This window comes from Pyrus communis, chromosome 11, assembly GCF_041283825.1.
Source record: "Pyrus communis isolate YQ-2024b chromosome 11, ASM4128382v1, whole genome shotgun sequence".
Taxonomy (NCBI): Eukaryota; Viridiplantae; Streptophyta; class Magnoliopsida; order Rosales; family Rosaceae; genus Pyrus; species Pyrus communis.
Genome location: NC_142575.1, coordinates 23,258,915 through 23,280,000, shown reverse-complemented (window position 1 = coordinate 23,280,000; position 21,086 = coordinate 23,258,915). Strand labels below are relative to the sequence as shown.

The window sequence follows — 21,086 nt, the reverse complement described above, 5'->3', positions numbered from 1 at the left end:
ACTTTCCTTATGTTTCCTAGTCGAATCAGTAATTAATTTCCATGTTTGAATCAGTACTCTCCCGTTTTCAGGTTTTTAGGTAATTTACTATGTGCCTTCTATATTTAGGGGTGTGTGGATTTAGGTAATTTACTATGTGCTTTCTTTTATCTTAAGGATTTTTTTATGCAACAATATATTTAGGGGTGTGCTATCCACACACCCATTTTACTTGTCATACATCCCTTAATAATTTTTATCCGTTGATCTTCTTCAATTCATCTGATCCGATGACCGAAAATTAAAAAGATGTGTGAGAAGTAAAATGAGGTGTGTGGATATCACACCCCTATATTTATACTAATGCCTAATGGGATGGGATTATCGGAAAATAAATCAGTTGTGAATTTGTCATTCCCGATAATTAGGCTAAGAGAAATATCATTATACCGTAGTATTAATTTTTTTTTCATAAGGATTTAGTACATAACTTCCTTTCCTGGTCGTAATAGTATTACTTTCCCTTAATCCTATATACTTTCCTACTTGAATTAGGGTTAATTTGAAGGCTATATAAATGCCTTGGCTTACAAATCACAATTGTATGAAAGAGTACTCTTCTCGGGCGTACGGAGAACTCCAGCATCATCACTTGTTCATAAGACAAAGCCAAAACTTTCCCTTAAACCCTTGTGTGTTTTAAACTTTATACGTACGTTTGCATTAATTCCACATAGTAGTACACTATGCCTTGTTCGCGGCGTGACTACTGCAGCTGCCTTGGTGTCATCCTCACCATGCTCACCTTCCTCGCCTTTCTCGGGGTAATAGCCTTTTCCTTCTACTCCTTAATCTGGTTGTCTGTCCTTCCCAATGAGCCCAAAATCACCATCACTGACGCATCTCTCACCCAATTTGATTTCGCTGCCGGCAGAAACAACATTCTCAACTACAACCTTGCACTCAACTTTACCATCAGAAATTCCAACGAAAGGGCCGGCATAGACTACCGTGGCATCCAAGTCACTGGCAAATACAGAAACAAGAAGTTTTTTGTTGCGAGTTTGAGTTCGACACCTTTTTACCAAGACCACAAGAACACCACCGTTGTGCCTGTAGTTCTTCAAGGGCAGCAGTGGGTTAAGTTTCGAAAACATGACGTTTCTAAGTTTAACTCGGAGACTGCGGCCGGTGTTTACAACATTCGTGTAGAGTTTCGTCTTCGGATCAGATACAAACGCGTCAGGATTTTGAAGAAAATTACGGACTCGCCGAAGATCTATTGCAAGCAAGTGAAGGTTCCATTGAGTGGGTATAATGAAACATCTGCAGGGGGTTTCAAATTCAACCCTACCAAGTGCAAGAATGTTCCAATGAAAGGAAGATGAAAGAAAGATGGTTGACTGTTGAGTAATGAGTTTAATGTGGCATGCAAATATAAGGTTCCTGTGAATTCGAATGGAAAGTCTTGTTAACATTTTAGACCAATGTTAACAAATGATGTGGTTACAAATGATTGGATTATTAATTAAGTATCAGTTAATGTGTTTATGTCTTATTGCTGACACATAATCTGATTTGCAAATTTGATTTAAAGATTTGGTGTCTCTAATATTATTCATTCATTAATTGCTGACGGTACCACACTAATAAAACAACAACATCTAGAAACATTTGGAATGTTGTCTTATTAACAATAGCGTCAATTATTTTAAGGTTTACCGATGACTTTTTGTTGATCCAGCCAAAAGCTACAATGGATCCTTCTTGACACATTGTTTTCAAAAGAAAATAATATTGCAAATCTTGTTTCTCCGTATGCATATTTTCTTGGCCTTGCGTCCTTAGTTTTGGATTTTTTATTTTATTTTTTTTTATAAGTACGATATTTCATTCATCGATAAAAATGCATTACAAATACATATTATGAAGAACTCGGCCCCCAAAAGGATCCTTACAAACTAGTTCTAAAAATATTACAATAAAGCATCACAACTCACAAAACAATGAGTAGACTTCAAGTACTCGTCTGAACTCATCGAGAACCGCATGATTACTTAGATCTATAAAACTATTAAATTTTGTGTTACAACGAGATCACGTGAGAATAAAATCTCAAATAAAAAATTGCGATAGAGAGTACGATGCCCATGAGTCTATTGCACCACCTAATCACCTCCGTCGAAAACTGTGCTTGCTATTTCCATGGCTGCCTCTTATTACCTGTAGGCATGCTCGGAGCAAAGGGACATGCAGGGTACGACGTACCCAAGTGCCGGGGCTTTTCCCTCTTGGTCTCCTCCGGTGCAGGGAGTGGTGAAGGTGAACGTGGATGCCAGCAGTTGGAAGCGGGTGAATGAGTGTTGCCATATTGGGGTCGTGCTCCGTGACTTCCTCTCGTTGCTTGGCAGTGCGAAGGGAGGTCGTGGCCCCTAGTGCGTTAGTGGCTGAAGCAAGGGGTGTTTTGGAGGGATGTGTGATGGCTAAGCAGATGGGGGAGTATTGTGATGGAGTCGGACTCGAAGGAGATTATTTCTCGGCTAAATGGAAGTATTGACCAAGGAAATTGGGAGGTCTTCCCGACCCTTTGGGAGGTTAGCGGGGAAGGTGAGGACCTCAGTTCGTGTGTCTGGTGTTGGGTACCAAGATCAGTCAATGGAGTGGCAAATTATGTGGCGTCGCATGCTGGTGCGGAGATGTGCAACTTAGTCTGGGTTCAACTCCCATTTTTGTTTGTACGTGTTATGAACAAGGATGACCTACCTTGCCCTCCAACTTAGCTTTTGTTTGATGCGAGTTAAGGGTGACACGAATGGTTCTTCATGTCCTAGCTTTTCCTTTAGTCTCGTTTTCATGTATGTCGTTGTTTGCCCTTTGTGGCTTTCTGTACTTCTCTTTGGCTTCGGCACTGGTTAATGATATTTTCTAGTTCTTCAAAAAATAAAAAAATAAAAAAAATAAAATAAAAATCATTACCATGACCCTAGAACACCAAATGAAGGCCTGGTTTGGTACTGATGTGATTCTGAAAAAAGCTGGTATCAAAAAAAGTTGGGAGCTGTTTTTGTGTTTGGTAAACATTCAGCTTCAGCTTTTTTTCACAGTTTTGGGTGAAAAAAAACCAAAAACAAGAAGCTGCAAAACCCAGCTTTGAAAAACCGGCTTTTTTTCACATCTGTTTTACATAAAAGTTTACCAAACACTATAATACTGTTTTTTTTTTCAAAAGCACTTTTACAAAAAAGTTTACCAAACACTCTGCTACTTTATTTCATAGCTGCTTATTCTCACAACACAGCAGAAGCAGCTTTTTTTCAAAGCACATCAATACCAAACCAGCCCGAAGTAGATTCAGCAAATCAAACAACTCCACCCTTCACACATAAATCCAAAAGATCCAAAAGTGGTAGCACATCAAAACGAAAGTTAAAAACAAGCACTCTCCGATAGAGAGCAATCAAACTAGCAAACTCTCCTACCAAGAGAAATCAAACCAAACTCCAAGACAATTCTTCAAAATTATTAAATAGAAACAAAATAAAAGGATAAAATCATGTTACCGACATCCTCCGGACATCGGAAAGCTATATCGTTGCACCTGCTAATGTCGTACTAACTAAACTCAATCTCAAAATAGATCAACATTTTCCATGGCTTTCCGCTTCAACCTTATATCAAACTGTTTCACGACAATAATTCAACACCAAAAATGTAAACGGAAAGTGAGAGGAAAGAGACGAAGAATGATTTTCAAGAAGATTGTCGCTGACTCCAAAGCTAAAGGCTTGGTGGCAAAGAATTTTTCCTTTGGTTTTTCTCTAACGGCTAGTTTTGGATTCTTTTAACAGTCAACTCTCCCAGCCATCCTCAATTACGGCTCTAATAAGATACAAGTCCATTTACACACTCATTTATTAGACTTAGATACACAATGTTTGGATGAGAGAAATAAAATTGGAACCTTGACAAAAATCTGAATTTATAAATTGACATACACCAATTCTCTCGTTTGGATTCATAAATACAGAAATTTAGAATTTTTCATGTGGAAGAAAAACTTGGAATTTGAGACCTCCAATTCCAAAGTTTAAATTGCATGTAAATAGGTATCATTCCCAAACTTCTATGAGTGAGTTTAAAATAAAAAATTCGATATTCAAATTCTATTATTATTTTAGGTTAACTAGACAAGAAAATTCACAAATTCTATAAAATAAAATTCCGTATATCAATTTTCGTCATTTTAAAATTCTTTAATAATCTTTAAATTTACTAATGAAACAGAGTGTTAGAGAACTAATAAAAATCATCTAAGTATTATTAATCGTACTTGGTTCTATTGTGCTTTCTCATGATTTCTCAACCTCTGATCCTAATTCGGGTCATAACCATATCTTCCTGGAACTACAAATCTACTTGCGCTTTTGCTCAGATAAACCTCTTCCACCCTCATCCTATCTTCCAAAGGAGTGGCCGTGCTTTTGAGCTATGGCCTTGTGCTCAGCAGCTCGATCACGACGACTCCAAAGATAAAGTGGCGGCGATATCAAATTCCACTGATCGATTTGTTTGTTATCCACGTCGACCGATCCAGGAAGATAAAATGACTGCACAGAGACAAGAGCCACCATGACACTGAGATTCTAATATATACAAACTCAGGAAACTGAGATTCTAATATATTAGCTTTACCTTTCCAGATAATAACCGATCATCCTCCCAAATCAGCTCATAGGGTGATTTCTTTCTATCCAACCTGGTGGAAGGCTTACATGAGGAACATAATAACAAATTTGGGTCGAGTATAATGAAAAGCAAGAAGTATGCGTGTCCATGCACATTCCCGTGTGCATGGACATTCCCCAGACACCCCATGAGGGTGCATTTGTGTGTTTGTGAGTAAGCGAGATCAGAGAGATGGATAACCGCACACTACCTTTGTGTTTCTGGTGGAACAATAAGAATGAGGAGCTTTGGCTCAAATTCAAGAGCCTTGTCAATGAACTTGTTCGCCAAAGCTGCTTTGACTCCAAAAGGAGGGTTCAGTCCAATGATCTGCTCAAGAAGCAAATATAAGGAAATAGTGAGGTTTCGTACCCAGACATCTTGTTATTTAAAAACGAAGCCTCGATTTTTACCAATGGCGCCCCTTTCTGTAACTCCTCCCTTTTGACAGTCATCCAATCCTTCTTCTCAAAATTAAAATCGTTCTGCCAAATCAGAATGTACATCAAAACAAGAATTTCCAACATTTTTTGTTTTTTTTTGAGCATTTCAATCAGCACATGCATATAACGCTCTACAAACCAACCTATATAAGGGAACAACATAAGAAGAGGCAAATAACCACAATAAAAATAAACATCTTAAAATAACTTTATTAAGCACAAATGATGCTGATCGGAATCAAGAACCAGGTATAGAAATCAAGTGTGGGTTGTCCAAATTTCATTTCTGCTATGCCCAAGACCCAGTAAATCCCAAAACTTCAATACAGTAGGGATTCAAACGGGCAGCAAACGACTGTAAGTACGCAAATCTATAAGAAACGATTTCAATACAGGAGGTCCCCCTTATAAAGATTACTTAAGAGCTTCAGAAATTAAGAAAAAACAACAAAAACAGCCCAACACACTTCTCTGTGTGATAAACTGTCGGTAAAATGTACGAGCAACCACATTTGAATATGTTGTTGATCTGTACTGTAAGAAATCTGCAGCTTCTCAAAGTAATGCACACCGCACACCACTATTTCTGCTCAGAAGGAAAATAAGAGGGGTGAATGGAGGGGTAGAGAAAAAGGGAAGGAAGAATGGGACATCTCTTGTTTGGTAGGAGAGGAAAAGTGGAAGGGAAGCAGACCTCTCAAGGCCTCCCATAACCAATGGGGTCCAATAGCATAAAGGTTGGTGAGATAAAAGATGAAAAGATTTTGTGCGCGTCAACCTATTTTAGCAGTGTGATATGCCTTAAACTTATTTTCCTCCCCGTCTACCAAACAAAATTAGGGGATATGATGGTTTAAGCCAAACATAGTGTAAGAGACCAACGGAAGAAGCAAGCGTTTCAGACAACATGCCCAAATTCTTAATAAAAATGTCTAGTATGCCGCAGGTGACCCACACCGCCATGTTTACAGAGATCATAATCATATGCAATAGGCATTACAAGAACTTAAATAATGGATATTACCTCTGGCTGAAACAAGTCATAGTTTTTATACAAGCAGTTCTTCCCTGTCTGTTCAAGCTTTTTGCTCATTAGGATACTGAAGTCATTGGAACCACAACTGAAGTCCACTATCTGCTCATTGGGATCGTAAGTAATCAGGTGCTCTTAACTCAAAATTGTACAAGAACATATACCTAATATGTGTGCACATAGAAAACTAAGAACACTAGCAATTATTAATAAAGCGCAAGGTCGGTATCCAAAATGAACATCCCAGAACGCGGAAAACATTTTCCAAAGATAACTCGCTTGCAATTTTCTGTTTTAAAATTTTTTAGAGAACATAAATTTGTAAGTTGCACGCAAGTTCATACATTATCAAGATAACTTAATTAACAACTATTATATTCTTCCCATGGGATATCTGCTTTATATAAAATCTATATCATAGGAATGAGTTGGTTTCTCTTGCTATATGTTGCACACTCTTTAGGGTGACATATTTCACCCCTGTAATTTCCCCGAAATTGCACTTTGGTCCCTCACCTCAAAGGTTACCCTGTCCAAGGTTTTTCAAACATTGTCATGTCTGCCGTTCCTTATTCAAATATTTTAACCTAAGCGGCACGCTTAGAAATTATGCGTGGACGCCATCTGTGTCACAGATTAATTAGGTATGGAAATTTCTCTTGAATTCCAATAATGTCATTAAAAGTCTGTATTACGGGGACTAATTTAATTTTTAAACATTAATTTTACGTTCAAGTTTGGCATGATTATTATAGGATGTTTTTCTTAAAAATGGGAACGCCTATATATAATAGGTATGTGAAGTGACTCATGTATATTAGAATGGGAGGTCAAGACAAGATATAAATTGCACTTGCAACACCAAAGTACTCAAGATTTCACAGAAACAAGTATATATATGCTTACCATATCTCCAGGCTGAACATACCAATGGAGCCTATCGACAATCTGCACATTCAATGCATCATTTTATCATTCTCTTTGGTATTAGTTATGCACATTCAAGTTTAATAGAGAGATAACCACACAAAAGATAAACAAATAGAGAAAACTGTTTGAACGAGGGAGGCAACAATCAAACTTTTACATATCAATGCAGTGTTTCAAGTGGCGGAACAATATGGGAAAGAGGTAATAATATAAAACTAAACGAACTATATTTGCAACTATATTTGAAAGAGTCCTGCGTCTAATTAACTTTTGTTTGATGGCAGGACCAATTTACATGGAAGTCATATCACATCATAATGTGAAAACAGGACAGGAAATTTTTTATTTTTTATTTTTTTTTTGAGAAGAAACGATAACAATTTATTAAAACAATAACAAGAATTACAAAATAGTGGATAAGAAATCCACCATCCAGCAAAACTCGCTAAGACCTCTCAAGTACATCTATCTACAAGTAACTAAAACTGAACCAAAATCATTTTACTGCTGCTAACATATCCCACACTATATGAGAAAGAGAATAATCCCTGAACTCATTCGAAACTGATGCCCCAGAGGGGCTGCCCAGTATCTTACTCTACCCCATAGTTCTTCTACCCCCACTCCATTATAATCCTCAAAACTCTTCTATTACGCTCCAACCAAATGTTCCAAAAAACTGCCAACACCAAACAGCCCCACAAAGCTTTAGCTTTCCTCCCCTTTCCTAAAGCCTTGAACTTGGTGCTTAGAAGCTCGAAACAACCCCTTGGAATGTCCCAACTAGCTCTAACTTCCTGGAACAATTTCCAACACAACTGTATTGAGTAAGAACAATGGAGAAAAACATGATTAACACTCTTCTCCTCAGATTTACACAAGCTGCACCAATGGGGAGAAATATAAATAAAAGGCCTTCGCCTTTGAACTTGATCACTGGTGTTCACCTTCCCAATAGCCACTAACCACACAAGAACTTTGACTTTTGGAGGAATTCTTGATTCCCAAATCTGAGAAAAGGGTGGAAAATGTTGCACAGATCCATTGTTGCACAAGAAAGGGCTATAAGATTTGAAAGTGAACAATTCTGATATAGTTTCCACCTTATATTATCTGCTCTTGATTGAATCAAACAAACATTTTCCACCTTTCTGTAATAACCTAGCCGCCTCTGCTATCTCCTGCTCATTCAAATTTATTCTGAAATCAAAATTCCAGCTCAAAGACTGAAGAGAAAAATCCACAAAACTTGAAATGCTCTGGTCGTGCTTTCTCAATAACAAGAATAATCTAGGATACTGCTTTCAATGGTCCACCCTCCAACCAACCATCCTCCCAAAACCTCACCCTCTCCCTGTTGCCCACCTCAAACTTGCAGCACTCTAGGAATGATGAAAGACCAGACGAAGTATCTATCTAAGGGCTACGACTTGAAACACGCAGCGAAGGATTTGCATCCCACCCATTAGCCTGCAAGCCGTACTTGCTCCTTATCACCTTGTGCCAATGAGAATTTCATTTATGCAAAAGAAAATTTCATTTATTCTTTTGTCAAGTATATTATTTATTACAATGAGAAATTTGGTATTAATTATTTATTTGCCTTTATTTATAACTAGCCTGATTTTTCAGTAAGCAACTAAGCATACGTCACACACTGATACGTAAGTGAGATGGAGAAGTTTTTCAATCCAAGGAATCAGTGGGGGGGCAAGAAAATATCCATACAGAAACAGAACAAGGGTAAAACCGTAAAACAAGATATGAATATTTAACATGGTCATGAAATAGAAAACAGGACCAGATTACCTGTTCCAGTTTCTTCACCTTGGTAAAATGGCGGCCAAAGGATGTGTAGCGCGTGGCATTAAGAAATGGAGCGAGATAAACATGCAGCTTCTTCTGCATCAAAGTAAATGTATAATGAAAAATTATGAGAACGTCATAATCTGAACGATCAGTACAAATACCTTACAAAAGTAAGAGAAGGTAATTAAAGATAATCAAGACCAAAAGACTGACAAATATTACATAACTTCACATACCCACAAGGACCAGCAGAGCCACAAACTTCAGATTTCACTAACATTTAATGTGGTAATATCAGAACTTAAATGTTTTCAAAATTATTCTGTACAGTGTCTGTTGGTCTGTATAAAAAGGACCAACTTCGCATTTCATTACAAACTGCAGACCAGAATTTCAAACCACCTTAACCAACTACTAGCACCTACACAACAGGCATAGGATGATAGCTGGTTCCTGTAACCATTCCATAATCTTAAACATATCCTAAAAACCCGACAGAGTAGGCAACAGACTCATATGATAAGTCTAGCATATCAGGCATGTATATCATCAAAGCATTAACAAAGATAGACTAGATTTAAAGCAAAGAGCATCACCATGAAAAGATTTTTCCACATAAAAATGAGAGACAATGTAGGATGCTACAAGAATAAGCAACCACCTTCCACATAAAAATCTGGTTAAGAACATCACGCTCGCAGACAGCTTCTGCATCTTCAGTGCTGCACCCGTTCTCTAGTTTTTGTAAGGCTGTTCGAACAGCCTTAATATAGAGAGACGACATCACAAAACTAATTGATAAGAGAAATTATTACAAATAGCGCTGTCTACAGACTGAAATAATATTTGGATTTTTCACTACATGTACCTCAGTCGAGCCTTCCACCTTTCCTAATAACATCTTCTTGTTCACAAAAAACTTTGATGAGTATGCATGAGTTGTTGGAATTGGGTGCTTACGTATAACATCTTCCAGAGTTAATGAAGATGCAGCTTTTTCCATTAGATCCAATACTCTAAATTGCAAAAGTCAACCTTAGAACAGAAAACAGAAACCACCAATAATATTGACACCCACGATTGTCTATAATCATACCAAATCCCTTCGAGTCCACATAAAAGGGTGTCGAATTAAGGGTGTAATAACACAGATAGAAATATAATTGTACAAGTTTGATAAAGTTACCTCCTCTCTGAATCAACACTAAGTACATCTGGATTCTCATGATTCACAGAAAAAGATGGCCTTTGCTCCTGTTTAGATACTGGTTTTTGCTTTGGTTTGGATACCGTGGGAACAGTTCTCCCCCTACACAACTCTTCATAGTAATCATTTCTTGATTTAGATGGAGCTTTCCTTCTAGCTACAAGCTCCTCTAATGCCTGTTTTCTCTTCCTCTCTTCAAATTCGGGAAATTTTATGTGGTCCCTTGCTGCAGATCCAGTGTAGCTGTTTATCGCATGCTTCCTGGTGAAAAGAAGAAAACAAAACAATGGTCCATTCAAAGTTACAGCCAACAAAGGTAAATAAAAACAGCTCATCAAAGAAAATAATGCATACGTGCAATATATTAGTATGCGGTTTGGAAGTAGATCATCCCAGGCTCTTTGTATTGATCTCCCTTCTCCAAATTTTCCACCCTTCTCCTCAAAAGCAATCTCCCTGTTACAAGATATTCAAGCATCAACCATCGAGATGCTCAAATGAAGTAACATTAATATTCAATATAAAACAAAAGAAAAGACCATCAAGAGTACCTTGGCAAGCATTTCCTATGGTACGATTGAGGGCAACGCATGCACACAGCCAACTGCAATTCATGGACCTTCTTATTCTCCCCTTCTTGACAAACGCTGCACTTGTGAACTGGACACGTAAAATAATCCCCCAGAGAAATCTTTTCTTCAAGTTCTTCAGCAGATTCTCTATTATTTTGACAAAGTAACTTTGCAACACATCGAGGATGGTAAAAACGACCACAAATCGCGGAAGCACAGGGAAAAACCTAAGGGAACGTGAATAGAATTCTTTAAAATAAAGCCACATAATACACACACACACACACTACAGACAATACTAGTGATAATAACATAAAAAGGCAGAAAAGGATACACTGATGATTTCTGACAGAGTCACAGAAATACAAGGAAAAGTTGGCTATTTAATAAAACAACAAAAAAAGGAAAAGGTCGGATCTTTCACAGAAGCAGAAATTCAAGTATCTTAGTAAATAAAAATTCAATCAGAAATATAAACGGGTAGAGAACTCTAAAGTGACCAAAAAGTACGTACTAAAATTTGCATCAGAAATGGTGAATGCATTAAATGAATGATCTAGTAAGCGGAATATAAGGGAAATAGGATATTTCTGACCAATCAAACTAGTTCTGAAATTACAGAACTCTTTGAGTAGGGTTAAAAATAATCAAGTGGCACTTCATACAGTACAACTATATAAAACTAATCCAACATCAGGATACCAACACTTAAACAGCAGTTCAGTTTGTTTCGAGTTACAACAAGCTCATACCTTGGCACCCGAAGATTTATCAGAGGACCCTAACTCCCCACAAGTATAGCACTGATGTTGTTTAAATTTACAGTTCTTGCATAAGAAAGTTGACATCGCCTATCAATTCAAAAAAACATATATAATTAGTGAAGGTCATGATGATGATAACAACAGAATGACAAATGAAAACAAATAAGTAGAACTTTCAAAGTATATATATAACATGAGCATACATCGACAGCACCCCGCATAAAGCCGAGAGATCTGCAACCAGATCCCACTCCAGCCTCTACAGTCGCATGAAAGGACCTAAGGCACCTCCCTTCACAGCTGTACAAGAACATATAAACATTCACCCATAAATTCTAGGAAATAAATTTCATAACAGATTTTTTGAGTTTACCATCAGTATTATATGAACAAGATGACACGAGCATACCACAAGAGGTCGCCACCATCATCGCATATACAACAGACATAGCCAAATATGCCATCAATGTCAACTGAGTCATCTTCTGCGTCACTAATCATATCCTCATCCATAAATCCGAGCATTTTGGCATATTGAATGTCCTGAAAATCCAACAAATTCACTGGCTCTAAACATTATATAGCTCGGAAACAACGAATGAGAAACAAATACCAAAACTCAAATATGCAATGTACTTGAAGACAAATGAAAAAAAAAGAGCAGGACATCATTATAAAAAGGACGAAGTTCATCATCAATCTTACAACTTTCTCTTTTTCTAAATGATTTGTTATATGCCTCTTCTTATATTAAAAGGGCAGAAACCGAAAAATATCCGAAAAAACATGGCAATTTTGTTGGCATTGCTGTGTTCAATTTCAGTGAAATGCTGAGTTGCGTTGCTAAGGCTATGTTTGGTGCTCTTTTTGAATCCAACTTTTTAAACTCAAAAATAATTTTTAAATTTTAAGCCTTAAAAACTTATTTTATATGACTATTTTCAAAAATTAAACTCAAGACTAACTAAAAAATATAGTCTATTTTCTAAAAAAAAAAAAAGGAAGTTTTTTGAGTCTCCTTTCTTTTCTCTCTCTTCTTCCCTTTCACTCCAAATCTATCTCTCACTTTTCTTCTTTCTATCTCCCCTTTCTTTTCTTTTTTTTTTTTTTTTTACCTTTTTCGTCTCACCTTCAATTCGTTCTCTTCATTCTCTCGATTATTTCTCTACTCCTCTCTCTCTCCCTCACTCTCTCTCCTCCAATCATGTTTTACTTTCTTTTTTCTTCTCCTCTTTCTCTCTTGGCCCCTCTTTTTAGATTTCTTTGTTCAGTTCAAATTGTAAGATTTAAAATTTTTAAATCACATACCAAACAAATTTTTGAATCTTAAAAAAATTGTTTTCAAAAAAAATTCTTTGAGAAATGATAAAAATTTTCAAATAAGATACCAAATAGACATTTCAAATATTCAAACTTGAGAATAACTGTTTGGTACATAGTCCCCAAAGTAGAAAGCGGAACCGAAAATGTAAAGAGTCACCAAAAAAAAAAAAAAATAGAAATTGCGAAGCGCTTTTCATTCAACAAGCACAAGTTCAATGTCGAAACAGAAAAAATAAATTATTCACATTTTGGAAGGAATGAAGAGAAAATTTTCAAGGTTTGGGCGGAAGATCATACCTGAGACATTTCAGAGAATCAACTCGACGCGGCGTCGTACTGAGCAGAGAGATCAAAGGGCAAATGGCGTCGGGGAGAGAGAGAGAGTGGGAGAGAGAGAGAGTGAGGGGGGTGTTTGGGAATGGAAGGTTTGAGGGTTGTAATCTGTGGAATTTAATGCATGTAATGCAAGTATAATAATCCTTATTACGGCCGTGTTTCTTGTTTTCAATTTAGCAACCCCTAAACTAATACTCCACTAATCCCTAAACTAATACTCTACTAATCAATTTACCAACATTCCTTTTTTGTGTGATACTAGGATTCGTTGTTAGCTTTTGCCATTTTTATATCCTCTCTCCTTTTGGGTTAAGACAAAAAGTTAATTTTATGAGTAAATATCAGTTTACTAACTTCATGTTTCGTAGTTTTCAACATTTAATACATCAAGTTTTTTTCGTCCCAGAGTCATACACAAAGTGTAAATTTTGGGACAGTCTCATATATCCGTTAGTCAAACTATTAAATCTTCCGTTAACTGATGACGTGGCGCCCACATAGACAATGATTGGGCTCCACGTGTCAATAAAGGTCCCACGTGGATATTAAAAAAAAAATTACAAAATTACAAAAAAAAAAAACCATGTTCTTCACCTTTGAACATCTTCTTTTTCTGCCTCCCTTCTCTAACCCTCATCTCTCTTCTCCTCTGTTCTTCTCCAAAATTTCCACCCAAATTTTCAATTCGATCAAAACTCACTCCGATCAAAATCTTCGCCTTCTCTTCTTCTCGGAATCTCAAATCTCAACCTTCCAAACTTGACCCGGTTCAAATTGCTGCGATGGTTCCACCGGCAAGTCCAAACCCACCAAACCCCCAACTGATTCAGCAATTCCTAAGATTCGTCACGGCCCTTCCACCCTCCCTTACTCCGAAGACACCAAGTGGCTCATCCACACCCACCTCGTCTCTCTCACCTCCGCCTACCCTTCCCTCGAACCCAAAACAGCGATGGGGGTGTGAGGGGCTGTGGGGTAGTAAGAGGACGAGATCAGCGGTGGAGAAGCTGAACTGGGACTTTGGTTGCTGGGGTGAGTCGGCGGAGGAGGATGGTGGCGGTGGTGGGGTTGGTACTCGATGACATGTGTTGTCGCGGTAGGGGTGTTTGGCTACACAGGGTCCTCAAAGATGGAGCGTGGAGGTGTTGCAAGGGGTTGTGGCGCTTGAGGACGCCATTGCAGAAAGACAGAGGCTTTAAGGGTTGTTGGATCAGGGTTGAAGTTTCAGGTTCGGTGGTGATGAAGAATTCGACATTTCGATATTCCGAGTCGTGCTTAATGTTGTCCTCGTCGTTGTTCTCGGAAAGGTTGAGGGAGAGGAGGCCGGGGTGAAAGTGGGTGAAAGCAAAGGATTTTGAATTAACGGTCTCAGTGTTCCGTGCAAGGCTGGAGGGGCGGCAGACGTCACAGGCCTTGTCACCCTGGTGGCCAACAAGGAAGAATTGGCTGGGGAAAAACCGTCCAAGAGAATAGGACGGTAGTGGAATCGAAGATGGAGGGGGAAGGGTTTGGTAGGTTGGTGTAGATGAGAGAATAGAGGGATAAAGGAGAAAGGGCCGGAGGTAGAAGACGACCAAATTTTTTTTTTTAATTTTTAATTTCCACGTGGACCTTTAATGACACGTGGCACCCAGTCATTGTCCACATGGGCATCACGTCATCATTTAACGAGAAACTTAACAGTCAAACTAATGGATGTATGAGACTATCCCAAAATTAACACTTTAGGTGTTAAACCCCACCCCCATTTTATTTAAAAATGGTTTTTTAGTTCTTAATTAGTGAGCCCAAGGGGCCCACCCCTTTATTTGTGTCCCCTACCCCGTGACCCTCTTCTTTCTCTCCTTCCCTCTTTCTTTTCTCAACTCTCTCTGCACTCTCTTCTTCTACCCGAGCACCACACATACGCATGCAGACCACCCACCCTTTTGTAGCCTCGATGAACCCATCACCTCAAGATTCCCCTATCAGGATCTTCAACACGTCGAAGTTTCTCTCTTCCTTCTGCCACGGCAAGCACCGAGAGGGTACAATCGTGAACTCCGTCGAACTCCACCATTTGCGAGTAAGTGAGGCTCATAATCATCTTACCCTATCTTAATTTGGATGTTGGTACGAATTTCTGGGTATGTATACCTATTTTGGTGAAGGTTGGACTTGAAATCAGTTCGGGTGTGTTAAACCAAGATTCCGACGGGTACTCGTGGCTTCTAGGCCATTTTTCGGCCAACTCCGGCCACGATGACGGGAACCAAGGGTATATTTCGATTCCTTACCTTCGGGACTTCAATTTGGTATATTGAATGACATGTTTTGGTTGAGTTTTGAGCTCCATCGGAGCTTAGGAATTCTCCGGCTGAAATCCAGCTTTCTCCTTCCTTGGAATCCGACGACCCACCAAACCCAAGGCCTTTGGGCCTTTCCAGTCCAAGTCCCATAACCCTATTCAAATTTGTCTAACCCATTTATTTAAGTTAAGCCCAATAACCTTTTGAAGACCTAACCCATACTTTGGGTCCTATTAAACTTGGGCCCAAGCCCTTTTATTTTTAGTTAGGCCTGTGGGCCAAATGTGTGTGTGTGTGCGTGCGCATGTTGTGCATGCGTATGCATGTGTATGCATGATGTGCATGTGTGTGTGTTTGTGAAGTGTGTGTGTGTGTATGTGTGTTCGTGTGAGTGTGTGCACGTGTGTGTGTGTTGTGCCGTGTGTATGTATGTTTGTGTGGGTTTGGGTTTAAGCCCAAACCACCCCTTTTCACCTTAACCTTTTTTAACCAAAAACCTTAGGACCCGAAAACTCAAAATCTCTCCTAGACCAATTTCGATGTTCCGAATCCGTTTTTGGCCTCCATTTCCTGGAATTCTATCGTTTGGGCATAGTTTGATAAATTGTACATTTTTGTACTTAGGTGAACTTGCTAGTGGGGATTTCCTTAATCCTTTTATGCACAACTCTGCTGCTACGAAGTATCTGTGAGTGGACCCCTTCTAAAATTACATGATTTCAGAGTTTAATTGCATAAATGAATAGCATGCCTTACGAGTTTTATGAACTGATTTTATGTTAAACATGTTTATGGTATATGTTGTTTATCGTCTCGTTTTTGGTGAGGAATTAATTATTAGCCTACATTGAGCTATATTTTGATATATCGTATTTTCTATAAAAACCATGAACTAGTAGACTATATGATGGATGACGATAGGATGCTAGAACATGTTTTAGAAACCCATCTTTATAGTATAGACGATGGATGACTTTATACTATGAAGTGGTTATTTTTTAAAGGCGTAACTATTTGTGCATACCTAGGTGGACACTATGCCGCCTAGGGCGAGGATCTGGTGTTGGCAGTTAGGCCGAGAGAAATAATCCCTAGCTACGAGTTGAGGGACATGGAGCAGGCATTGGGCCGGGAGTTGGTAATCTCTGGCTACGGGCGTAGAGACCAATGTGCTGGCATAAAGGCGGGAGTTATATTTATTCAATGATCTTACTAGCAGCACACCGCGCTTACGAGACGATCTGTGAGACGATTGATATTTTGATTTTTGCGATATGTCTTTTGAGATGTTTTTGGCATGCTAGGGTTTTCAATAAACCTATCACTTATTATGCTAGTAGTTTTCTTTATATAAACTGGAGGGTTTAGTATCTTGATAACTGTTTTATTATTATTGTATATATGAACCTGGTCCACTCACCTTTGTTTTGCGCCCCCATTCAGGTCTTAGAATCGAGGCATACAATCCCGGCGTCAAGGCACTTCAGTATCGACATCTTCAAGCCCTCTCGGTGTAGGACCCACTCTTTATTCATTCAATTTTATATTATTTCTTTTAGTGTTCTAATTAACTGTATGCTCTGAACACGTTCCTAAATTGTTAATTCATTGTATTTCATTTCATAACCCTTATTTATTTCTTATTCTTAACTTTTGTATCAATTAATGGCTTTCGTCACCCTCGTGTGTCGGCCAGCACGTGTCTATCTTGGTATTCGGGCAATATCAGGATCGGGGCGTGTCATTAGGTATGACTTTGGGACGAAAAAAACTTTATGTACCCAATGTTGAAAACCACGAAACTTAAGGGTAGTAAACTGAGATTTACCCTAATTTTATTAACGTGATAGAGGTTGTTTGATCTTTTCATGTCGTTTTAATATTTTGAAACACCTGAAACTGCAAAAAATCATCTTGGTGTAGTAAAATCGATGGTGTGTCCTGTGAAATGAATGAAACAAGACACAAAATTTACGAGGTTCCTCGATAGTCAGTGTGACTGGAGTACGTTCTCGGAGCAGCGGTAGTGCTTTTATTTATAATCTAAAATCATAAGATTACAAAGATAACTCTCTCTATTATCTCCTCTCTTTTTCTTCTCTCTGTCGTGAGCCTTGTTACTTCTCTCTTTTTCCTCTTTTCGTCATTCTTTTTATTTTTCTCTTCTCAGCCGTAAGGCTTTGTGTTTTTGTGTGTGATTTTATATGGAATGATGAGGCAGCAAATGGATTAGTGGACAAACATGTAGAGTTGTAGTGGGTTGTAGTGGGTTGGCCATCCACACATTGAATGACTTATAAGATTACAACATTCCCTCATGGATGGCCACAAGTCTTCAATTGACTTGTTAAAATCTTGATCTATTTTGGATACTCTCCCTAATGAGTATCTCTCTCTGATTTCAAATTCTTTAGGCTGATCGCTGATCCTTCTGCTTTAGTCTCTTAGCGAGGAGAGTTGCCAAAAAAAGTGCTTTACTTGTTGTTAACTTTCCACAGGCTTGGTCTTGAACTGGGCTAGAGGGCCTTTTGGTTTCCTCCAAAGGTCCAAATTTACTTCATTTATTTGGAGCTAAATTTGATTCAAGGGTGGTAGACACTTGATCTTGAATCAGACTTGTGGTTTCTTCAAGGATCGTCGATGCTTGATCTTGAATGAAATTGGACCACGAGGAGCTTCACGTGATAAGTGATATTCGGCTTTGTCGGGGATGAATCGGTATGTGTTTGTTGCGCTTTGTTGATTCTCCACGAGCTTCAATGTATCATTTTCACTTGCCTTATATGTTCCCTTTGCAGAAGTGGTTTTTCCCTATGCAGGTGTGACATCTTCTCTTGCAATATTTGTCCCCTGATGCAGAAGTGGAATGCAACCCTTGCATTTGAATGGTCTTTCAGAACATCACTTCTCAGTAACTCGTCATGCTTGGCAGCTTTAGTGTAAATAGCCAACATCATATCAACAGTTGAAGATGAGTACTCAAGAGTAATGCAAGGTAAAAGCAACAACAAAGAAAAAGGATAAGGGAAAGCATGATATGAGATACTTTTGCTTTCGACCCTGATGATATGAGATACTCTTGCTATGGTGTGACTTGTTTGAAGAGGTATTCTCAAAGAGGAAACAAACTGAGTATTTCAAGATGCTTTGTTGAAGATGCAATCTCGGAGAGGAGGAAGAGTTTAGGCATTTTTTGCATGTATGTCTTGCCATGGAGGACAAAGGTCGACATATATAGAGTTCTCTCAATAGTAAGTAGTGGTGTTGTGCTTTTACTCTTGTCAGCAACTATGGAGGACAAAGGTCGACATATATAGAGTTCTCTCAATAGTAAGTATTGGTGTTGTGTTTTTACTCTTGTCAGCAACTATGGTGTAATTAGAACAGTAAGATTCACGCGTTTTCAACTTTGTCAGAGATTTTTGATAAAGTTGCACGTGATATCCAAAAAAGCTGAGATTGCGTGTGGAAGGTACCGACAAATTTTCATCTAGGAAATCCGGTTTTTGAAATTCGGTGAGCAGTGTCTCTTTGATTTTTTAACAAGTGACCATGTTGCTTTTTCTTTTATAAAGGCATCAATTGTGTTCAAAACATACACTCGGAAAAACTGTTGCCTGTAGAATTTTCTCTTTCTTGCACTTCTAAGATTTTATCTGACTTCATTTTTCTTTCATCATTTTTGAAAATGGCTTGCCCATCTAACCTTTGTTTATATTTGAGTCTAGGGAGGGATACAAATGAGCCGCATCAGGATAATATATAGCGTTCATCCTTCTTATCTTCTAAAAGCCTTCTTACAGTCGGAGACTCAGTGATGAAGAATAACATAATCATTACAATAGTAGCTAGGAATCTTCTTACTCCAAAGGATAACAGAATTCTTTCAGAACGGTCTGATGAGTTGGTTGTTTAAGACTCATTGGCTCTCAGTGTTCAGTGTGCTAGCTCCGTTTCCAATATAGGCCAACGCCTACTTGCTCAAACTCACCAAGTTGAATCATTGATGGCTGAGGTGGCAAGTCTTAAGCAAGAGATCATATAGCTCAAGCACGAGAATAGAGTGTTACATGTGCTTGCAAATAATTACTCAACGAGCATGAAAAGAAAGCTCAACCAACTACTGGAATCCAAAAATTAGACTCAAAGTGATAATGTCACATTCCGGCCCGGGCCCCCACCACATCATGGGCTTGACTCCACCGTAGCATGATATTGTCCGCTTTGGGCCCCGACCACGCCCTCACGGTTTTGTTTCTGGGAACTCACACGAGAACTTCCCAGTAGGCCACCCATCCTGGGAATGCTCTCGCCCGAACTCGCTTAACTTCGGAGTTTTGATGAACTTCGAAGCTAGTGAGCTCCCAAAAGGCCTCGTGCTAGGAAGAGATGGGAATATACATATAAGGCATAGAGGATCCACACCCTTGGGCGATGTGGGATCTTACAATCCACCCCCCTTAGGAGCCCGACGTCCTCGTCGACACACATCCGACCAGGGATTGGCTCTGATACCAAATTGTCACATCTTGGCCCGGGCCACCACCACATCCCGGGCTTGACTCCACCGTAGCATGATATTGTCCATTTTGGGCTCCGATCACGCCCTCACGGTTTTGTTTCTAGGAACTCACACGAAAAATTTCCAATGGATCACCCATTCTGAGAATGTTGTCACCCGAACTCACTTAACTTTGGAGTTCCGATGAACTCCTAAGCCAATGAGCTCCCAAAATGCCTCATGCTAGGTAGAGATGGGAATATACATATAAGGCATAGAGGATCCACATCCTTGGGTGATGTGGGATCTTACAGATAATGAGAGGTTAGTGGCTTTATTCCAAAGGCACCTATTGCCTTCACCATCCAGAGTTTTACTAATTATTGAGACTCCAAATAATCAAGCTCCGGTGCCTCCCTCTTCTAGAGTACTTCCGAGTACTGAGGCTTCACACAAGCAACCTTTGTGAAGGCTCCCTTCTGTTTGTTCATTTTAATTCATGTGTATGTACATGTTTGTAATTTCTCAGAGATATTAATAGATAAGCTTTATTTCATTCAATGTATTGTGTCAAATACAATAAAGCATATACATCACTAAGATGTGGTACTTCTGGACCAAATATCAATTTATCTTTACCCTCACGAAGATAAATGATCATTTTTAATCTCTAAAAAATTTGAGTCTTCAACTCATAATCTTCAATCCATATGATTCTTTAATATCATAAACATCATGGATAAGATTTGTGTTGACATATTGTTTGATCTGCAACTCAAGACAATATTTCTCTCAACACTTTATAATCTCTCTTGACTCTTTAGGAGTTCCAATTTAATAATATCAAGAGATTTTAGTATGTTGCAACAATATCATAATGATAGTACTCACCAAGGCAATTCATATCATCCATTGGTATTGAGTACATAATTTATGCTTTACCCTTCCAGGGCTTACTTCAAGCAATTTGAATCCTTCAGGGATTTTCTATATTTCATGACACATTCTTCTTTGAAATCTATATAAAACAACTTGCTTCTATGTATACTTCAGGTATTTACTTATGGAGATAGGATGCGGGCAACTTAAAACCCTTCGTATATAATTCTCCATTCATATGAACTTGTTTACAAAAGTATAATTTCAGGTTTCAATTAATAACCTTGTGTCATATCA

At 38.5% G+C, this 21,086-nt stretch overlaps 2 protein-coding genes across 2 annotated transcripts; one reads left to right on the top strand and one right to left on the bottom strand.

Moving 5' to 3' along the window:
- Nucleotides 1-725: 725 nt before the first annotated feature.
- LOC148693109 (NDR1/HIN1-like protein 10) lies at nt 726-2,415 on the top strand. The gene is made up of 2 exons (XM_088680306.1): nt 726-1,346; nt 2,209-2,415. The coding sequence occupies exons 1-2, from the start codon at nt 726-728 to the stop codon at nt 2,413-2,415; spliced, it is 828 nt and encodes a 275-aa protein (XP_088536432.1).
- Nucleotides 2,416-4,183: 1,768 nt separating this feature from the next.
- LOC137743798 (protein ENHANCED DOWNY MILDEW 2) lies at nt 4,184-13,319 on the bottom strand. The gene is made up of 16 exons (XM_068483736.2): nt 13,083-13,319; nt 11,872-12,005; nt 11,666-11,762; nt 11,451-11,549; nt 10,678-10,925; nt 10,481-10,582; nt 10,106-10,387; nt 9,788-9,935; nt 9,581-9,682; nt 8,920-9,012; nt 7,087-7,128; nt 6,172-6,282; nt 5,118-5,189; nt 4,916-5,034; nt 4,672-4,735; nt 4,184-4,586 (listed from the first exon to the last, which is right to left on the bottom strand). The coding sequence occupies exons 1-16, from the start codon at nt 13,089-13,091 to the stop codon at nt 4,434-4,436; spliced, it is 1,875 nt and encodes a 624-aa protein (XP_068339837.2). The 5' UTR covers nt 13,092-13,319; the 3' UTR covers nt 4,184-4,433.
- Between the last annotated feature and the right edge of the window lie 7,767 nt (nt 13,320-21,086).